This window comes from Pimephales promelas, chromosome 18, assembly GCF_988280905.1.
Source record: "Pimephales promelas chromosome 18, fPimPro1.hap1.1, whole genome shotgun sequence".
Lineage (NCBI taxonomy): Eukaryota > Metazoa > Chordata > Actinopteri > Cypriniformes > Leuciscidae > Pimephales > Pimephales promelas.
The window spans coordinates 1522501-1538332 of NC_142786.1; the positions used below are offsets into that span (position 1 = coordinate 1522501).

Below are 15832 nucleotides of genomic sequence, written 5' to 3' on the forward strand. Positions count from 1 at the left end.
CTGACGGACCTGTGGTTCGGGAGCCGGCGCTGGGACTCCTGGAAGATCTTGATGCTGTTCTTCTGCTTGCTGTTCTGCCCTCCGCTGTGGCTGGGGCTCTCACTGCCGCTCAGACACAGGTGTGTGTGTGTGTGTGTGTGTGTGTGTGTGTGTGTGTGTGTACAGGTTTGGCTATACTTATGAAGACCATATGAAGAGTTCAGATGCAAAAGCCTCTAAATGCCATTTGAAATTTTCTTCTTTAATGATGATTTTTTATCAAACTTGTATATTTAAGTTCAGTAATTTCACTTAAACGGCAATGATGTTATTTAAGTGAAATTACTGAACTTAAATATACAAGTTTGATAAAAATCATCATTAAAGAAGAAAATTTCAAATGGCATTTAGAGGCTTTTGCATCTGAACTCTTCATATATTCTCACTTATATAGTGGAATATTATGACAACCTGTTTTCAACCAAGCAAAGAAAATCTAATGTCCTCACTAATATATAGTGAAATAATGTGGTTGAGGAGAACCGTGTGTAATGAATTTGTTTTAATCTCCACACAGCTTCAACACCATCCCAATCGTCAAGTTCCTGAGTCACCTGGTGTCGCACATCTTCCTGTTGGCCCTGTTCATCTTAACCATCGTGTACCCGCCCGTGAGTCCGCTCTCCCAGGGCCGTCTGGTGCCCGGCTGGTCCGAGTGCCTGCTGCTGATCTGGCTTTGTGGCATGCTAGTTTCCGAGCTGACTTTCCCAGGCGAGCGCACTGGATTAGCGTGGATTCGTCTTCTTCTCCTGGGTTTTTCCGCGGCGGCTCTACTGTGTCACGTGTTGGCGGTCCTCAGCCAGCGATGGCCGCCAGCTCACCTTCACTGCCTGTTCGCGCGAAACGTCCTGCTAGCCGTCGCCATGACGCTCGGCTTCATCCAGCTGCTGGAGTTCCTGACTTTCCATCACTTATTCGGCCCGTGGGCCATAATCATCCGAGACTTGATTAAGGATCTGTGTCGATTTGCCGTGATCCTCATGTTGTTCCACACCGCCTTCACGCTGAGTCTCACAGCGTTGTGTCAGCCGCTGTATCCACACGATCGAGACAACAGCACCGTCAACGCCGCGCAGCTGAGAGTCCCGGGTCCTCTAAACATGTCCGTGCTGCTTTTCTTCGCCTTGTTCGGTTTGACCGAACCGGATAAGATCCCCGACGTGGAGCGCTCGCCTCCCGCGACGGCCGTTTTGGCTAAGATGGTATTCGGCGTGTATCTGGTCGTGACGTTCATCGTGTTGGTCAACCTCCTCATCGCTATGATGAGCGACACGTACCAGCGGATCCAGGCTCAATCCGACACGGAGTGGAAGTTCGGTCGTGCCGTTCTGATCCGCGATATAAGCCGCAAATCTGGAGTACCGTCTCCGTTTAACCTGTTCACCAACCTCTTCTACTCCATCAAGGTCGTCTGCAAGCGCGCAGGTATGATTCGCTTTTCATTCGGGATCATTTGCATTAGTGCTGGGCGGTGTGAGGAAAGGTTTTTGTTTTGTTTTGTTTTTGTGTTAAAGAGCCCCTATCATAGCATTTGAAATGTTCCTATTTTTGTTTTAGGAATTTCCAAAAAACAGTTTAACATGCATGCAAGGATAAAAAACACTTTGTTTGTCTTTTAACTGATTTGCTCACCGACTCCCAAATGATTCGTACAACGACGGGGGTTGGTTCCCAATCACTTGCACTATTCTGCCATATATTATAGTAATCCACTTTACACCACTTTATTTTGTGTCGAGTTACTCCTCTCGGGTAACTGTATTTAAAATAGGGAAAACGTGGAGGTGTTTGGTTGCTTCTCTGCTTGGATCCTAATGAAGGAACTGGGCTAGTTAAAGGAGTAGTTTACTTTAAAAAAAAAAAACTTTTGCTGATAATTTACTCACCCCCATGTCATCCAAGATGTCCACGTCTTTCTTTCTTCAGTCGAAAAGAAATTAAGGTTTTAGATGAAAACATTCCAGGATTTTCTCCATATAATGGACTTCAATGGGGTCCAAACGGTTTAAGGTCCAAAAGACAGTTTCAGTGCAAACTACAAACTGTTCAAAGGGCTTTAAACAATTCAGACGATGAATAAGGGTCTTATCAAGCGAAACGATCGCTCATTTAAAAAATAAATAACAAAGTTTACGTTTTATAAGCTCAAATGCTCGCCTTGCTCTGTTCTGTGACTCTCCTGTTCGATTATCAAAATTAATTTATCTTTTTTTCGTGTCATTTGGTTCATTCAACAAACTAAATGATTGAGTTGACTCTCAAAAAGATTTGTTCATTTTGATGAACGAGTTTGAACAGGAGAGTCACGAACGTGCATCACAGAACAGAGCAAGGCGAGCATTTGAGCTTATAAAACTTAAACTTAAAATGTATTTATTAAATGAGCGATCGTTTCGCTTGATAAGACTCTTATTCATCGTCTGGAATCGTTTAAAGCCCTTTGAACAGTTTGTAGTTTGCACTGAAACTGTCTTTTGGACCTTGAACCGTTTGGACCCCATTGAAGTCCATTATATGGAGAAAAATCCTGGAATGTTTTCATCAAAAACCTTAATTTCTTTTCGACTGAAGAAAGAAAGACATGGACATCTTGGATGACATGGGGGTGAGTAAATTATCAGCAAAAGCTTTTTTTTAAGTGAACTAATCCTTTAAGTGCTAACAAAGTGTCTCGCGCGCCGGGGGATTGAGTGTGCACACTGAGACGAGAGAGGTAGTTAAGGGAATGACATAGTTTAATATGAACAAAAAACGGTCCAATGATCCCATCCATCTTCACCATCACGCTTAGTAACACACACAGCTATTCCTCCTCACCACAGTTGTTTTTCCGAACGTGACAAAAACAAACACTGGCATTCGGTGTGAACCGGTAAACCGCCCAGCATTAATTTTTCATGTTTGTTTCTGCCATTGAATTTAAAAAGAAAGGTAGACTTAGTTGTCCATGTTCAGGGAAGATCTGCTGTGCGGAGGCTCGTGATGTGATGAACGAGGATGAAGATGCTGAAGGTGCGTCTGAGTCCCGTTCTCTCGATCGACTGGCTCAAGCGTCTGTCAGCTGGGTCCGAGGAAACAAGAGGACGCAGATCCTCCCCGAGGGCAAGTGCATCTCTTTCACCAGCCCAAATTCACTTCATGTGGTCATTATTAAACTAACCGTCCCCTAGATGATATTATTCATTAAGAAATGGTTACATTGGACATTTAAAACGCTTCTCTAGGTGTCGGTCTGACGTGTGCTGTTACTGTGCAGGTGGTCAGATCCCGGCGTCCCGCGGTGGAGGTCAGGTGCGCGTGGAGAACGTTGTTGATTGGCCGTCGGTGGTCCAGCAGTTTCTGTCCCAGCGCAGACAGAGAGAGAGAGATGAGTGACCGACAGCTTCACCGTGACGGATGAGTTTGCACACATCGTACCACAGCCTGTGCCTTTATCTGATGTTCACTCCTAGCTAGATGTCAGTTACACTACTGACCGAAAGTTTGGGGACTTTTAATGTTTCTGAAAGAAGTCACCAAGGCTGCATTTATTTTAAAGGGATAGTTCACTTTGAAATACATTTTCGGTATGTTTTAGCTTACCTCAAGGGCATCCAAAATGTAGATGTCTTTGTTTTTGAGGTTTTTAGGTCAAACCGTTCATGTCTGTCTAATATAATGGAGGTCTATGGTCACCACCTCAAAGAGCATGCACTGAGAAGTCCAGATTAAACATGATTTAATGACTCGTAAATGTAAGTACACATTGATGGCCTAAGACACGAAACGAGCGGTTTGTGTGAGAAAACGAACAGTATTTATATCGTTTTTACCTCTTGTAACCACAGCCACGTCCAAGTGATCTGAGAGCGCGGGCGCTTTGTGGTAACAAAAGGTAAAAACGATATAAATACTGTTCGTTTTCTCACACAAACCGCTCGTTTCGTGTCTTAGGCCATCAATGTGTACTTACATTTACGAGTCATTAAATCATGTTTAATTTGGACTTCTCTGTGCTGCTCTTTGAGGTGGTGACCATAGACCTCCATTATATGACTGACAGACAAGAACGGTTTGACTGAAAATACAGTAAAAACTGTGAATTATTATTTGTTTAAAATGGCTTTTCTCTATGTGAATATATAGTAAAGCTGAATTTCAGACTCAAGACACATTTATGATTATTATCAATGTTGAAAACAGCTCATAATTTTGCGGACACCGTCATACATTTTATTTTACAGGATTCTTTGAATAGAAAGTTCAAAAGATCAGCATTTATTTGACCATAACATTTTTAAATGTCTTTACTGTCAATTTTGATCAATTTAACACATCCTTACTGGATAAAACTACAAAAAAAGAAGTATTGACTGCAAACTTTTGACCCGTTGATGTTCACGATTAGAGTTGGTTGTGATGTGCGTTCCTACTTGATGTCTCTGTCTTCTAATCATTAATGTGTTTTATTGGAAAGATGATGTTGCAATGCTCGCATTTGTTCAGAAAGCTGTTCACTCGTCCGTAAAAAACAAACCGAAAAGTACGAGAATGAAGACGGAAAGGAAAATCACTAAAGTATTAACTTACATTTTGTGTTTGTTAGTTTCATTATTAGTGCCAGAGAAATATCAGTGTTAATGGACAAAATATCTTTATTTTTTGTGTTTTTTTAATACTTTTTTATTATACAATTTCATTACTATACATGTAAATAATGCTAAATGCTACACTACATATAGCTGTGTAACCACACGGTGTCAGCTGCACTTTTATAAAAATGAAACAAGTATTTTCAGGGTTTTCAGTATTACCGTAATTTTAATTTCATGTCGACAAGTATAAAAATATGCTATTTTCTCAATTTTTTTCATCATTGACATCATTGCAAAATGCTGAAGAACAAAAAAGATGCGCCTGATGCGATTTTGTTTGCCTGAACGTTCATAAGCTTCAGATTCTCCTAGTAAGTCTGACATGATGTAAACTCGGCAGAAGTCATGCCGTTTTTATTTTAAGTAGCACTACTATGTTGTCACAAACATCCTTAAATCGTGTGTTTTAGTTCTGAACTTTGACTGTTCCTGAAAACAGAAATAAACAATAATGTAGACCAACATCTGAACAGTGTAAAGTCTTCTGAATGATCAAAACTTCACTGATCGCACACAATCTCCATCTGTCTCTGAATGATAGTTCAGACTCTTTTATCCAGTAATAGTCTTGTAATATAAGTGTACAAACGTCCTTCTGCGTCAAATCTGCCCTGATTTTATCAAGGAAACGCAAGAATAACTTTAATATTGTTAGTAATATTGAAACAGGACTGGAGCAGGTTTATCATACATCATTTATTATGAAAGTCTTGAGTATCAAATATGATTGAGGAAGGTTTATTTGTATTGCATTGCATGATGTTTTAAAACCACAGAGCTTTGATCATAAAAACTGAGCATTTATATATTTTTTATATTTGTATCTGCTGTACTGTTATAAAGATCTCATTAATTCACATTACGGGCATCATAATTACCATGGACATTTCAGCATCTGCATCAAATTGCATATTTTTCTGTGTTTGAGCTGTTTTGTCCTTCATATTCTCTCTAAATATGAGCCCTAAAAGCCTGATCTATCAAATATGTAATTATTTTCTCTTGAGGTTCAATTTAAACTTCCCTGATTTTTCTAACTATTATTTTATATGTTCATATTGTAAGGCTGATTATTTTATTATAGTGAATTATGACATGTTTGACGTGAGACTCTGTCTTCTTCCTCTCCGAGATGAAATGAAGCAGGCTCCTCGTCAGATATATGATGATTTCCACTCTCTCAGGAAGTGTGTGTCGCGAACTCCTGCTTTAAACTGGAGATTGATGTGTCATATGCTTATAACAGCTCATACGACATCTCTGTCAGGCTTCGCTTCGGACAGAATGATGAGAGGAAGAGTAAACATTTATAACGAGGGCCAGTTTTTCACTTTTATGGACGTTCATTTTTGTCCGTGTTTATGCCGGGACAGTAACTCATCCGAAAAGCGCAAGATTGTGTTTTTCAGAAAATCAGAGGATTTGTTTTCTAGAAACGTCCTGAAATGAACTGCGTTTGAGTAAAATAACAGCCGATTCACTCTCTCATGTGATGGATTCGCTTGCATTAAATCAGGCATTCAGACCAAACACTAGACATTCATGTTTCCTGTTTTGAGCTTCTCATGCTCGTTTTACATCCATAAAAGCTCTTTAATTTACTCTATTCATCATGCTGTTTCAAAAGCACAAGAATCCAAAAACATAACTAATCCTTCATAACTTCAGGCTTCATGTCCTCGGTCGGCTGAATTTCCTCTTACTTTTTACCTTACACTCATGTACATGAAGCATTTGAGCATACTAAGTGACTAAGTAAAATGATGACTCTAAATCGAGACGTCAAAATTAGTATTATGTCATAATTATCACATACTAAGTCATAATTATGAGGAAAAAGTGGAAATTATGAAAAACTAAATTATAATTATTAGAAGAAAATGTGAAATTATGACACTAAATTACGATTATAAGACAAATGTATGACTTTTTCTGTCATAATTGTGACTTTTTAATTCATAATTTAGATTTAGTTTGTCAGTTTCAATTTTTTATTTCATAATTGAGCATTTGCAGCGCTTAAGAAAAAGGCTTTTGTTAAATCGAATTCCGACACTAAATTATGATATAAAGGCAGAATTGACGTACTAAGCCAAAATTATGACACTAAATTGAGTCAAAATAATTATGAGATTATGAGATTAAACTCAAAAATATGACTTTCTTTGTCATTTAAAGTCATAATTTAGATTTAGTACATCATAATTTAGAATTTTTCTTGAAATAAAAGGTAGAAATAAGAAATAGTCTAAATGATAAGTGATTTTGTTAATCATAATTACGACATAAAAAGTTGAAATTGTCATTAAGTTATGACAATAAACATTCAAAATTATGACGTACTTGAAATTAACATAAAAAGTCATACAGTAATAATGACACAGAAAGGCATAATTTTGACTTGCTTAAAGTCATAATTCAGATTTAGTACGTCATAATTTTAAATTTTTCCTGATAATTATGAAATAAAAGGTAGAAATAAGAAATAGTCTAAATAAGTGATTTTGTTAATCATAATTACGACATAAAATGTTGAAATTGTCATTAAGTTATGACAATAAATAGTCAAAATTATGACGTACTTGAAATTAACATAAAAAGTCATAATAATGACACGGAAAGGCATAATTTCGACTTGCTTAAAGTCATAATTCAGGTTTAGTACGTCATAATTTAGAATTTTTCCTCATAATTATGAAATAAAAGGTAGAAATAAGAAATAGTCTAAATAAGTGATTTTGTTAATCATAATTACGACATAAATAGTTGAAATTGTCATTAAGTTATGACAATTAATAGTCAAAATTATGACCTACTTGAAATTAACATAAAAAGTCATAATAATGACATGGAAAGTCATAATTTTGACTTCCTTTAAGTCATAATTTATGATTTAGTTTGTCATAATTTCAGCTTTCCCCCTTATATTTAGACTTGATATGTCATAATTATGACTTTTCTATTAATACAGATATGAATTCACCTTATTTTGAATATTTTTTAAATGTTCAAGATTTGGATAGATAAATAACTATAACAATAGCAAAGTGCAACAAACGGTAAATTTGCGCCAGAAATGAGTGTGTTAATGATTTTGATAATAAACTAAAATATATGACAGTCTGTAATATCATGCAGAATAACGTTTTTGTGTTCTGTAAGCGTTACTGTTTTTGTACAGCTAAAATACCGCCTCTTTTTAACATGTTTCTTTAGAAATGTTGAAATAGCTTGATTTTACCATGATTGTGTGGTTTGTGATGCTGGACTTTAGTGTGGCCAGATCTCGCCAGGTCGAGCAGCCGTTATACATGATGAACGCACCTCGACTGTCATACACAGAACTGGTCTGAGTGCAGCTTTATTAGTTGTTGAAGGTCAGAAGTGATTTACTGTCTCTGGGTTTTCTCAAGGTGACGGATGTTTAGACCGTGACTCTGCTCAGTTATAGACTAAAGACATCTAGTACAAAACACATTAGCATTCAGTGTGTTTCCTCTCAAACGATCGGCACGCTAATTGGCTTTAATCTGCTGTTCAGCAGTTGTGAAATCCGTGATGAAAGCTTCAGCGGTGCCGCTACATGATTATACACGGCCTTCTAGACTTAGTTCATTCAAACCCGAGAAGATTTGCTAAAAAACCCTTATAATTTAATTAAAAAATGAACTTTTATACCCAAAATTGATGATTTAATGTTGAAGCAGGTTCACACTGGGTGAATCTCAGTCTGGGTCAAATTATATGATATATTTATTATATATATGTATATAAAAAAAAATAGGAGCACAATTAAGTTTCTTTGAATTGTGACTGAAAAAGTGCAAAAAAAAGATTAAATATTAAAGTAATTATACAAAAGATTTTGTTTGACTGAATTTAATTTATGCTTATGCTAAATGTTTTTTTATATGTATATGTCCGGACAAGACAATTATTTCACAGTACAAAAAAATCATAATAATATCAAAAATGTATCAGAGCAGCAACAAAAAAAGTCAGAAAATGATAAATGATGATAATGAGACGGTTCTAGATATAAAAGAAAAGACAAAAAACAATAACGGCACAGAGGAATCATTTTCTGATGAAGGATAAAAACATTGAGCCAATCACAATCCATCCTGCCTTAAAGAGCGCGAGCATTTAAAGTGACGGAAGACAAAACTGCAGCATGCGATTAGCATAAACCGAACGATATCGTGCGCTAGGATGCTAATGTAGTTATCATTATAGGCTGTAGTTAACGTTTTTGGTGTGAACAGTCCCTCTTTAAACAGCTCAATCTCCCATCATCCCGTGAGGCACATATATAAAGAATCCGCTGGCATAATACTATGGAAGGCCAACAGGGGCAAAATATATCACGTTTTTGGCATCATCGGCCTTCCATAAAATCCTGTTTTTTTTTTTAAAGATCAGGGTAAATCACGTGTGCAGATGTGGATACACTGACTTGGCTGAGTACGATGCTCACGCTTAAAGAGTTGATGGAGAATGATAAGCAGTTTTAGTTGAACAGTTTCCAAGTGCACAAGTGTTTGTTGTTGTTTTTTCTGTAAAAATGAATCCGACTTTTCCTATCTGTAGTTCATATTTTGTGGCTATCTCATCCTTGTTGCTGTTATGTCATTTCCCTTTGATCTGCATGTTCTTTGTATGAGATCTGTGTCTTTTCAGGCTTTTGTTTCGGAGTGTTTATGCAAAGAAATAACAAAGTATGATCTCAGAATACAGCAGGATTTACTGTAACGTGGATGTGTGTTATGGTTTCAGTCTTGACACTCGCTCTGGTGACGGATGAGGTGCAGGACTTCACTAATGCAGTGTTTCTTCTCGTGTTGCTCTCATGAGCTCCAGCTGGTGTGCCGGTGTGTGTCTTCATGTCTCACAGGTGGTCCACCATCACTCACTGGGTGTTTTCACTGGAGGAACCTCTTTAAAAGACTTTCGCAGGCATGCTTCATCAATTTATCATTTTCAAAATAATTATGCAACAATGTAAATATATTATTATTATTTATTTTAAGATATATAGTCATGAAAATAATGTCAATGCTAACATAACATTTAAATGCTATGCATATTTATGCTAAATGTAATATTTAAATCTATAAATATATATAATATTTCTAATAATATTTCTATATATATATATATATATACATGCATGCTGTGTATATTTGAAAATTTGGATATTTAGATCTCTATAAATATATACAGTATTTATATATTTTTTTATTTTCTTCCAAATCAATTTCTCATGTAAACAATTTTGTTAATTGCCATGAAAATAATAATGCCACAATGTAAATATATAATTTTTATTGTTTATTTTATAATATTATTTATATTATAATAATACATAAAACATTTCTTATATATATATATAAAATTAGGAAATATTGTCAAAATGCAAATATAAAGATTTCTTAAAGTATGTAGGAAAATTTAAAGACTTTCGCAGGCATGCTTCATCAATTTATCATTTTCAAAATAATTATGCAACAATGTAAATATATCATTATTATTTATTTTAAGATATATAGTCATGAAAATAATGTCAATGCAAACGTAACATTTAAATGCTATGCATCTTTATGCTAAATGTAATTTTTAAATCTATAAATATATAATATTTCTAATAATGTATATGTACATGCAAGCTGTGTATATTTTCATCTAAATCAATTTCTCATGTAAACATTTTTGTTAATTGTCATGAAAATAATAATGCCACAATGTAAATATATTATTTTTTATTGTTTATTTTATATTATTTATATTATAATAATACATAAAACATTTCATATATATATATAAAATTAGCAAATATTGTCAAAATGCAAATATAGAGATTTCTTAATGTATGTCGGAAAATTGTATTTTCATGAAAAGTTAAATATGTAAATCTCTGTGTATACATGTGTGTTGGGTGTGTATACACAGAATATACATTTTTGTTTTTTAATTATCATGAAATATGACAAAACATTTATATATAAATAACTCTTTCTTCATGCAAAATGTATAATCTGTCTAAAAGGTATCTATATAATATTTCAAATAACATTTTCCAGTTTATTTCAATTTTTTTCTCTGAAAACCTGTAGCTTTAAAAGTCATTTTCTAAATAGAGATGATTTGTATTATCCATGCATTCCTGCACAAAATGCACTCAGAAGGAAGGGGAATCATTCAGAGCTGAATTGATCTAAATATGGACTATGGACGTGAGTTTTGCCATGGCTGATGTCCAGAAGAGTGAAAGTGACTCCTGAGGGCTGGTGCCCAGAGTTTAGAGAGATTGTTGAGAAGATGAGAAAGAGAGCGAGGGAAGGGGAGTGTGATGGACAGACCGAGACCCTCTTCACTTCATGAAAGACTCACTTCTGGAAAGAGAGCGTTCACTTATCCTTAAGAGGCCGTTTAGACTGCAGGACATCATCAAAAATGGACACTGCTGAACTCAGATATGCATATTTATCATTCGTCTGCATTACTAGTAATGGAAATTGTTGAGATTTCAGTGGAGCTTTATTTGATTTAAGAAATACAGAAAGGAACCGACATCCAACTGGACCAGAAAGAGCATCATCCAAACCAACCGGTGAGAATCTCCTGTTTATTTGCCTATGTATTGCCATGTTGTGTTTGAGATGTATTTATAGTATTTGAACCTCATTTTCCATGAGAAACGACAGTGAGATCCCCCTGCTGACTGAACCGTGGGGAAATGACACAATGTAACATGATGTTCCACAAGACAGATTCTAAATGGAACTTGAACTCCTAATATGGAACGTTCATGTAAAGATCAGACGGAGTTAAACAGCTGATGAAAGAGAATCTGAGATTCTTCTACATATTTCATGAAAACTCTGAGTCTCGGAGCGGAGAGACGTCAGAGAACACGAGCACACACTCTCACAGAAGAATGTTCCATTTTTAGAAAGCCATGGAAAGCTTCATGCAGAGGCGCATTTGTGGTGGCATTTCAAACTTTTTTTTTTTCCAAGCTATATATATATACACACACACATCACAACTAAACTTAATTTTCATTTTAATAAAAAATGTAAAGACATTGACCAGGCCATTTTTAATGAAACCCTACTTAGAATGTGAAATACGTAACTAAAATTCAGGAGTTTGGTATTGGTAAAAACTTTTTATGTTTTTGAAAGATGTTTATATATATATATATTAAAGGATTAGTTCATTTTTAAAAAAAAAAACATTTGCTGATAATTTACTCACCCCCATGTCATCCAAGATTTCTTTCTTTCTTCAGTCGAAAAGAAATTAAGGTTTTTGATGAAAACATTCAAGGATTTTTCTCCATATAATGGACTTCAATGGGGACCAAACGGTTCAAGGTCCAAAAGACAGTTTCAGTGCAAACTACAAACTGTTCAAAGGGCTTTAAACGATTCCAGACGATGAATAAGGGTCTTATCTAGCGAAACGATCGCTCATTTCAAAAATAAATACAAAAGTTTAAGTTTTATAAGCTCAAATGCTCGCCTTACTCTGTTCTGTGATTTGCGTTCGTGACTCTCCTGTTCGAACTCGTTTATCAAATGAACAAATCTTTTTCCAAGTCAATTCGTTCGTTTCGTTCATTGAATGAACCAATTTACTCGGATTGATAAGACCCTAGATAAGACCCTTATTCATCATCTGGTGTCGTTTAAAGCCCTTTGAACAGTTTGCACTAAAACTGTCTTTTGGACCTTGAACTGTTTGGTTCCCATTGAAGTCCATTATATGGAGAAAATCCTGGAATGTTTTCATCAAAAACCTTCATTTCTTTTCGACTGAAGAAAGAAAGACGTGGACATCTTGGATGACATGGTGGTGAGTAAATTATCAGCAATTTTTTTTTAAAGTGAACTACTCCTTTAAATAGTATGTCATCATAATATAACTATAATTTATAAATTGTTTGATTTAAATTTTTCTGTGTTCTAGCCATGGAGATCTTTGAAGGACGTTCTAACATCACATCTGAGTCTCCCGTCAATACCAGCGTGCACCTCCAGGGGGCGCCGTACCTGAAGAAACATGCCCACCTGCACGAGTCTCTGTACCAGGAGTTCTACGTCCTGTGGGTGACGCTGATGGTGGTGAACACGCTCATGTTTGTGGTCGGCGTGGTCCTAAACAGCCTGGCGCTGTACGTGTTCTGCCAGCGCAGCCGCTCTCGAACGACCCCGGCCATTTACACCATAAACCTGGCGGTGGCCGACCTGCTGGTGGCGCTGTCGCTCCCGGCCCGCATCGCGCTTTACCACAGCGGCGGCGACTGTGTGGCGTGTTTCTACATGCACACCTTCAGCTACTTCGTGAACATGTACTGCAGTATTTTGTTTCTCACTAGCATCTGCGTGGATCGCTACATGGCGGTGGTGCGTTCGGCGGGAAGCCGTAGGCGGAGCCCAGCGGCTGCGAAATGCGTTAGCGTTTGCGTCTGGCTGTTCGCCGTCGTGGTCACGTACTCGCTGCAAACCTCAGCTCTGGATTTTAACGGAGCTTCATGTTGTCACGTCGCCGTTCTCTTCGCCCTCACCGTGCTGGAGTTCGTCTTGCCGCTACTTGTAATCGCGACGTTTACGATCCGCGTTGCCTGCGCGCTAGCAGACAGCAGGCTAATGCCGCAGAGCTGGGGTCGACGCGCGCGCGCCGTCAGGCTGCTAGTAGCCGTATTAGTGGTGTTCACCGTGTGCTTCACGCCGTATCATGTGCGCGAGGCCGTGGTGTACTTCCAGCTAGGGGGCAGCAGAGAGCAACACGTCGTTGCGTATCATGTGACCATCACGCTAAGCAGTCTGAACAGCTGCCTGGATCCTGTGGTTTACTGCTTCGTGCCGGATAGTTTCCGCTCCACCCTGCGAAGGGAGCAGAAGAAGAGATTCGGAGAGCATCCGGTGGCAATCAAGGGAAACAGGAGCACTAAAGCTGCGGGAACGCCGATGGCCATCGCATACAGCGTTGCAACGCTCACGCTCACACCCTGCATAGTGACGTCCACAGACATTCCCACCTGACTTTAAACACTCCCACAGGAAGCTGAAATATCATCCAAATTAGAGCTATTTTGTAACAGCCGAATTAGAAACATCAAATTTTTCCTTTCTGTTGTCACTGTATGTCAACTATAACACCATTTCAGGAAGAGAAATAGAAACCTCTGAGCACTAAAATGTTCCTTAGCATATTCTTCCCGCTCCTCAGGAGTATAATATCATCAGACAGATATTCATATTGATTGGCGGGTGAGGGAAGTCATGTGTCCCGCGTCTGATGGCAGTTTTACGGGGTTATGATGAACTGTTTATTTTGCTCCACACTTGATTTAATGAAGCTGGTTGGCTCATGTGTTTATGTGTGAAGAGTGAAGACCACACCGACACCAGAAACCACTTCTACAGATAAACATCTTTACGACTGAACATAAACTGCCTTTTATGATCTGTTTAAAGTAGGCCTACTTGTGGATATCTGTCCAAACAAATCGGTCCAATGTCTGTCAGTACAGTAATAGCGTATTCTCCTATTAAAAAAAACAACATTCAGGTTTTTTTTTTTTACAGGAGAATATACAACACATATATTCTAATGTTAAAAAATAAACATTTTCACGCACATATTATGTGGTGAATTTTATTTAAAAGGTTTTATTTAATTTAAAAAATGAGGATATTTTATAGATTGAATGATTATTTGTCTCCAGTACTAAACATATGTTTGACTGTAACACACTAAAATGTACCACAAGAGGGCATCATGTCCTTCGGAATTATTTGTGGATAAAGGAACCGAAACTTGTTTCTGCCACGGAATAAATCTATTTAAAAGATTATTGCGATTTTTTTTAATCACACAATTCTGACTTTGTCCCCCTCACAATTGCGAATTTATATATTTTTTATTTTCTGGCGGAAACAAGCTTTCGTTAAAAGGAAAATGAGGTAGGTTTGTAATTGTAAAAAAAAAAAAATAATGTATAAATATCACTAATAAACATACTAGTTATCTGTCACCCTTTTAATAATATTTGCAACGTGTTGTTTTTTAACTTTTATTTATATATTTTTGAAGTTACATCATGTTATATATCAGTTCTACCACAGTGTTTTTAGGCTCCTCGACACCTGTGCTGATGAGAGTATTGAGCATTAAAGCAGTCAGATGTGTTTTATGAGTCGCTCGGGAGAGTATTTCTTCACACCGTTGATATTTCTGCTCAGTTACCTTCACACTCTTCAGACTGACATTAGCCGAGACGGTTCAGTGTGAAGATGTCAGAAACACCGCTCACATCATCAGGCCTGGAACTGGAAGAACATTCCCGCCATATCAGAGACAAATCATGGTAGGCCTAAATCAGAATTATGACACAAATAGTCAAACTAATGACATAGCCCTACGTCATATTTATCATGAAAAGTCAAATTTCTGACATAAGTCAAGTAGGATATAAAAAGTAGGGTGAACGCTGGTAAAGTAGGACACTTTCTGATAATTTTTTTATTATGATCCAAATGTCTTAGCCCCTCATATGATACTATTCTAAATAGCTTAAGAGCTCTAGGATAAAAAAAGAAAGAAATATTAAAGAGTTATTTCACCCAAAAGCTCACTAATTGGCCAGCATCACACTCATGACCAGCGTCAGCCAATAGTGAGCCTGCGTTCTGACGTAGCGCTGCGCTGTTACACTACGTGAAATCTCGAGGCCCACAGAGAATGAAAGGAATAGTTGAATAAAGTCGTTATTTTTGTTTGTATTCCGCACAAAAAGTTTTCTCATTGGTTAATAAACTTAAGATTGAGCCTCACTTGGACTATTTTAACGATGTCTTAAACGTTTCTGGACCGGCAAGTTTCGATCCCTCAGATCCAGCCCTCAGATTTAATCACAAATATCTTCATTTTGTGATCTGAAGATGAACGAAAGTCTTACGAGGTTGAACAATATGAGGGAGAGTAATTAGTGAGGACACTAAATTATTCAAATGTAGGCCCAATAAAGTAAATACACAATAACAATATAAACAACAAAAATAAGGTGTAAACTGCACCCTTCATAATTTGTACCTACAATCTTACGTGCTAAGGCATAATTATGAGATTAAAAGTGTTTAGAAATCATG

The 15832-nt window shown here is 37.0% G+C and overlaps 2 protein-coding genes across 2 annotated transcripts in view; both read left to right on the forward strand.

The window, feature by feature from the left end:
* Positions 1-3672, forward strand: part of trpn1 (transient receptor potential cation channel, subfamily N, member 1) — a 30747-nt gene extending 27075 nt beyond the window's left edge. Inside the window, exons 27-30 of the mRNA XM_089122787.1 lie at positions 1-119; positions 557-1464; positions 2995-3141; positions 3296-3672. The exon at positions 1-119 is cut by the window's left edge and continues 339 nt beyond it. Of these exons, the coding sequence (XP_088978913.1) occupies positions 1-119; positions 557-1464; positions 2995-3141; positions 3296-3414 (1293 nt within the window). The 3' untranslated portion in view covers positions 3415-3672. The remainder of the gene's footprint in view (positions 120-556; positions 1465-2994; positions 3142-3295) is intronic.
* Positions 3673-10538: 6866 nt separating this feature from the next.
* Positions 10539-14721, forward strand: LOC120483483 (G protein-coupled receptor 20). Its single transcript, XM_039678535.2, has 2 exons — positions 10539-11283; positions 12648-14721. Exon 2 carries the CDS (start codon positions 12650-12652, stop codon positions 13721-13723), a length of 1074 nt encoding a protein of 357 aa, XP_039534469.2. The 5' UTR covers positions 10539-11283; positions 12648-12649; the 3' UTR covers positions 13724-14721.
* The last annotated feature ends 1111 nt before the right edge of the window (positions 14722-15832 follow it).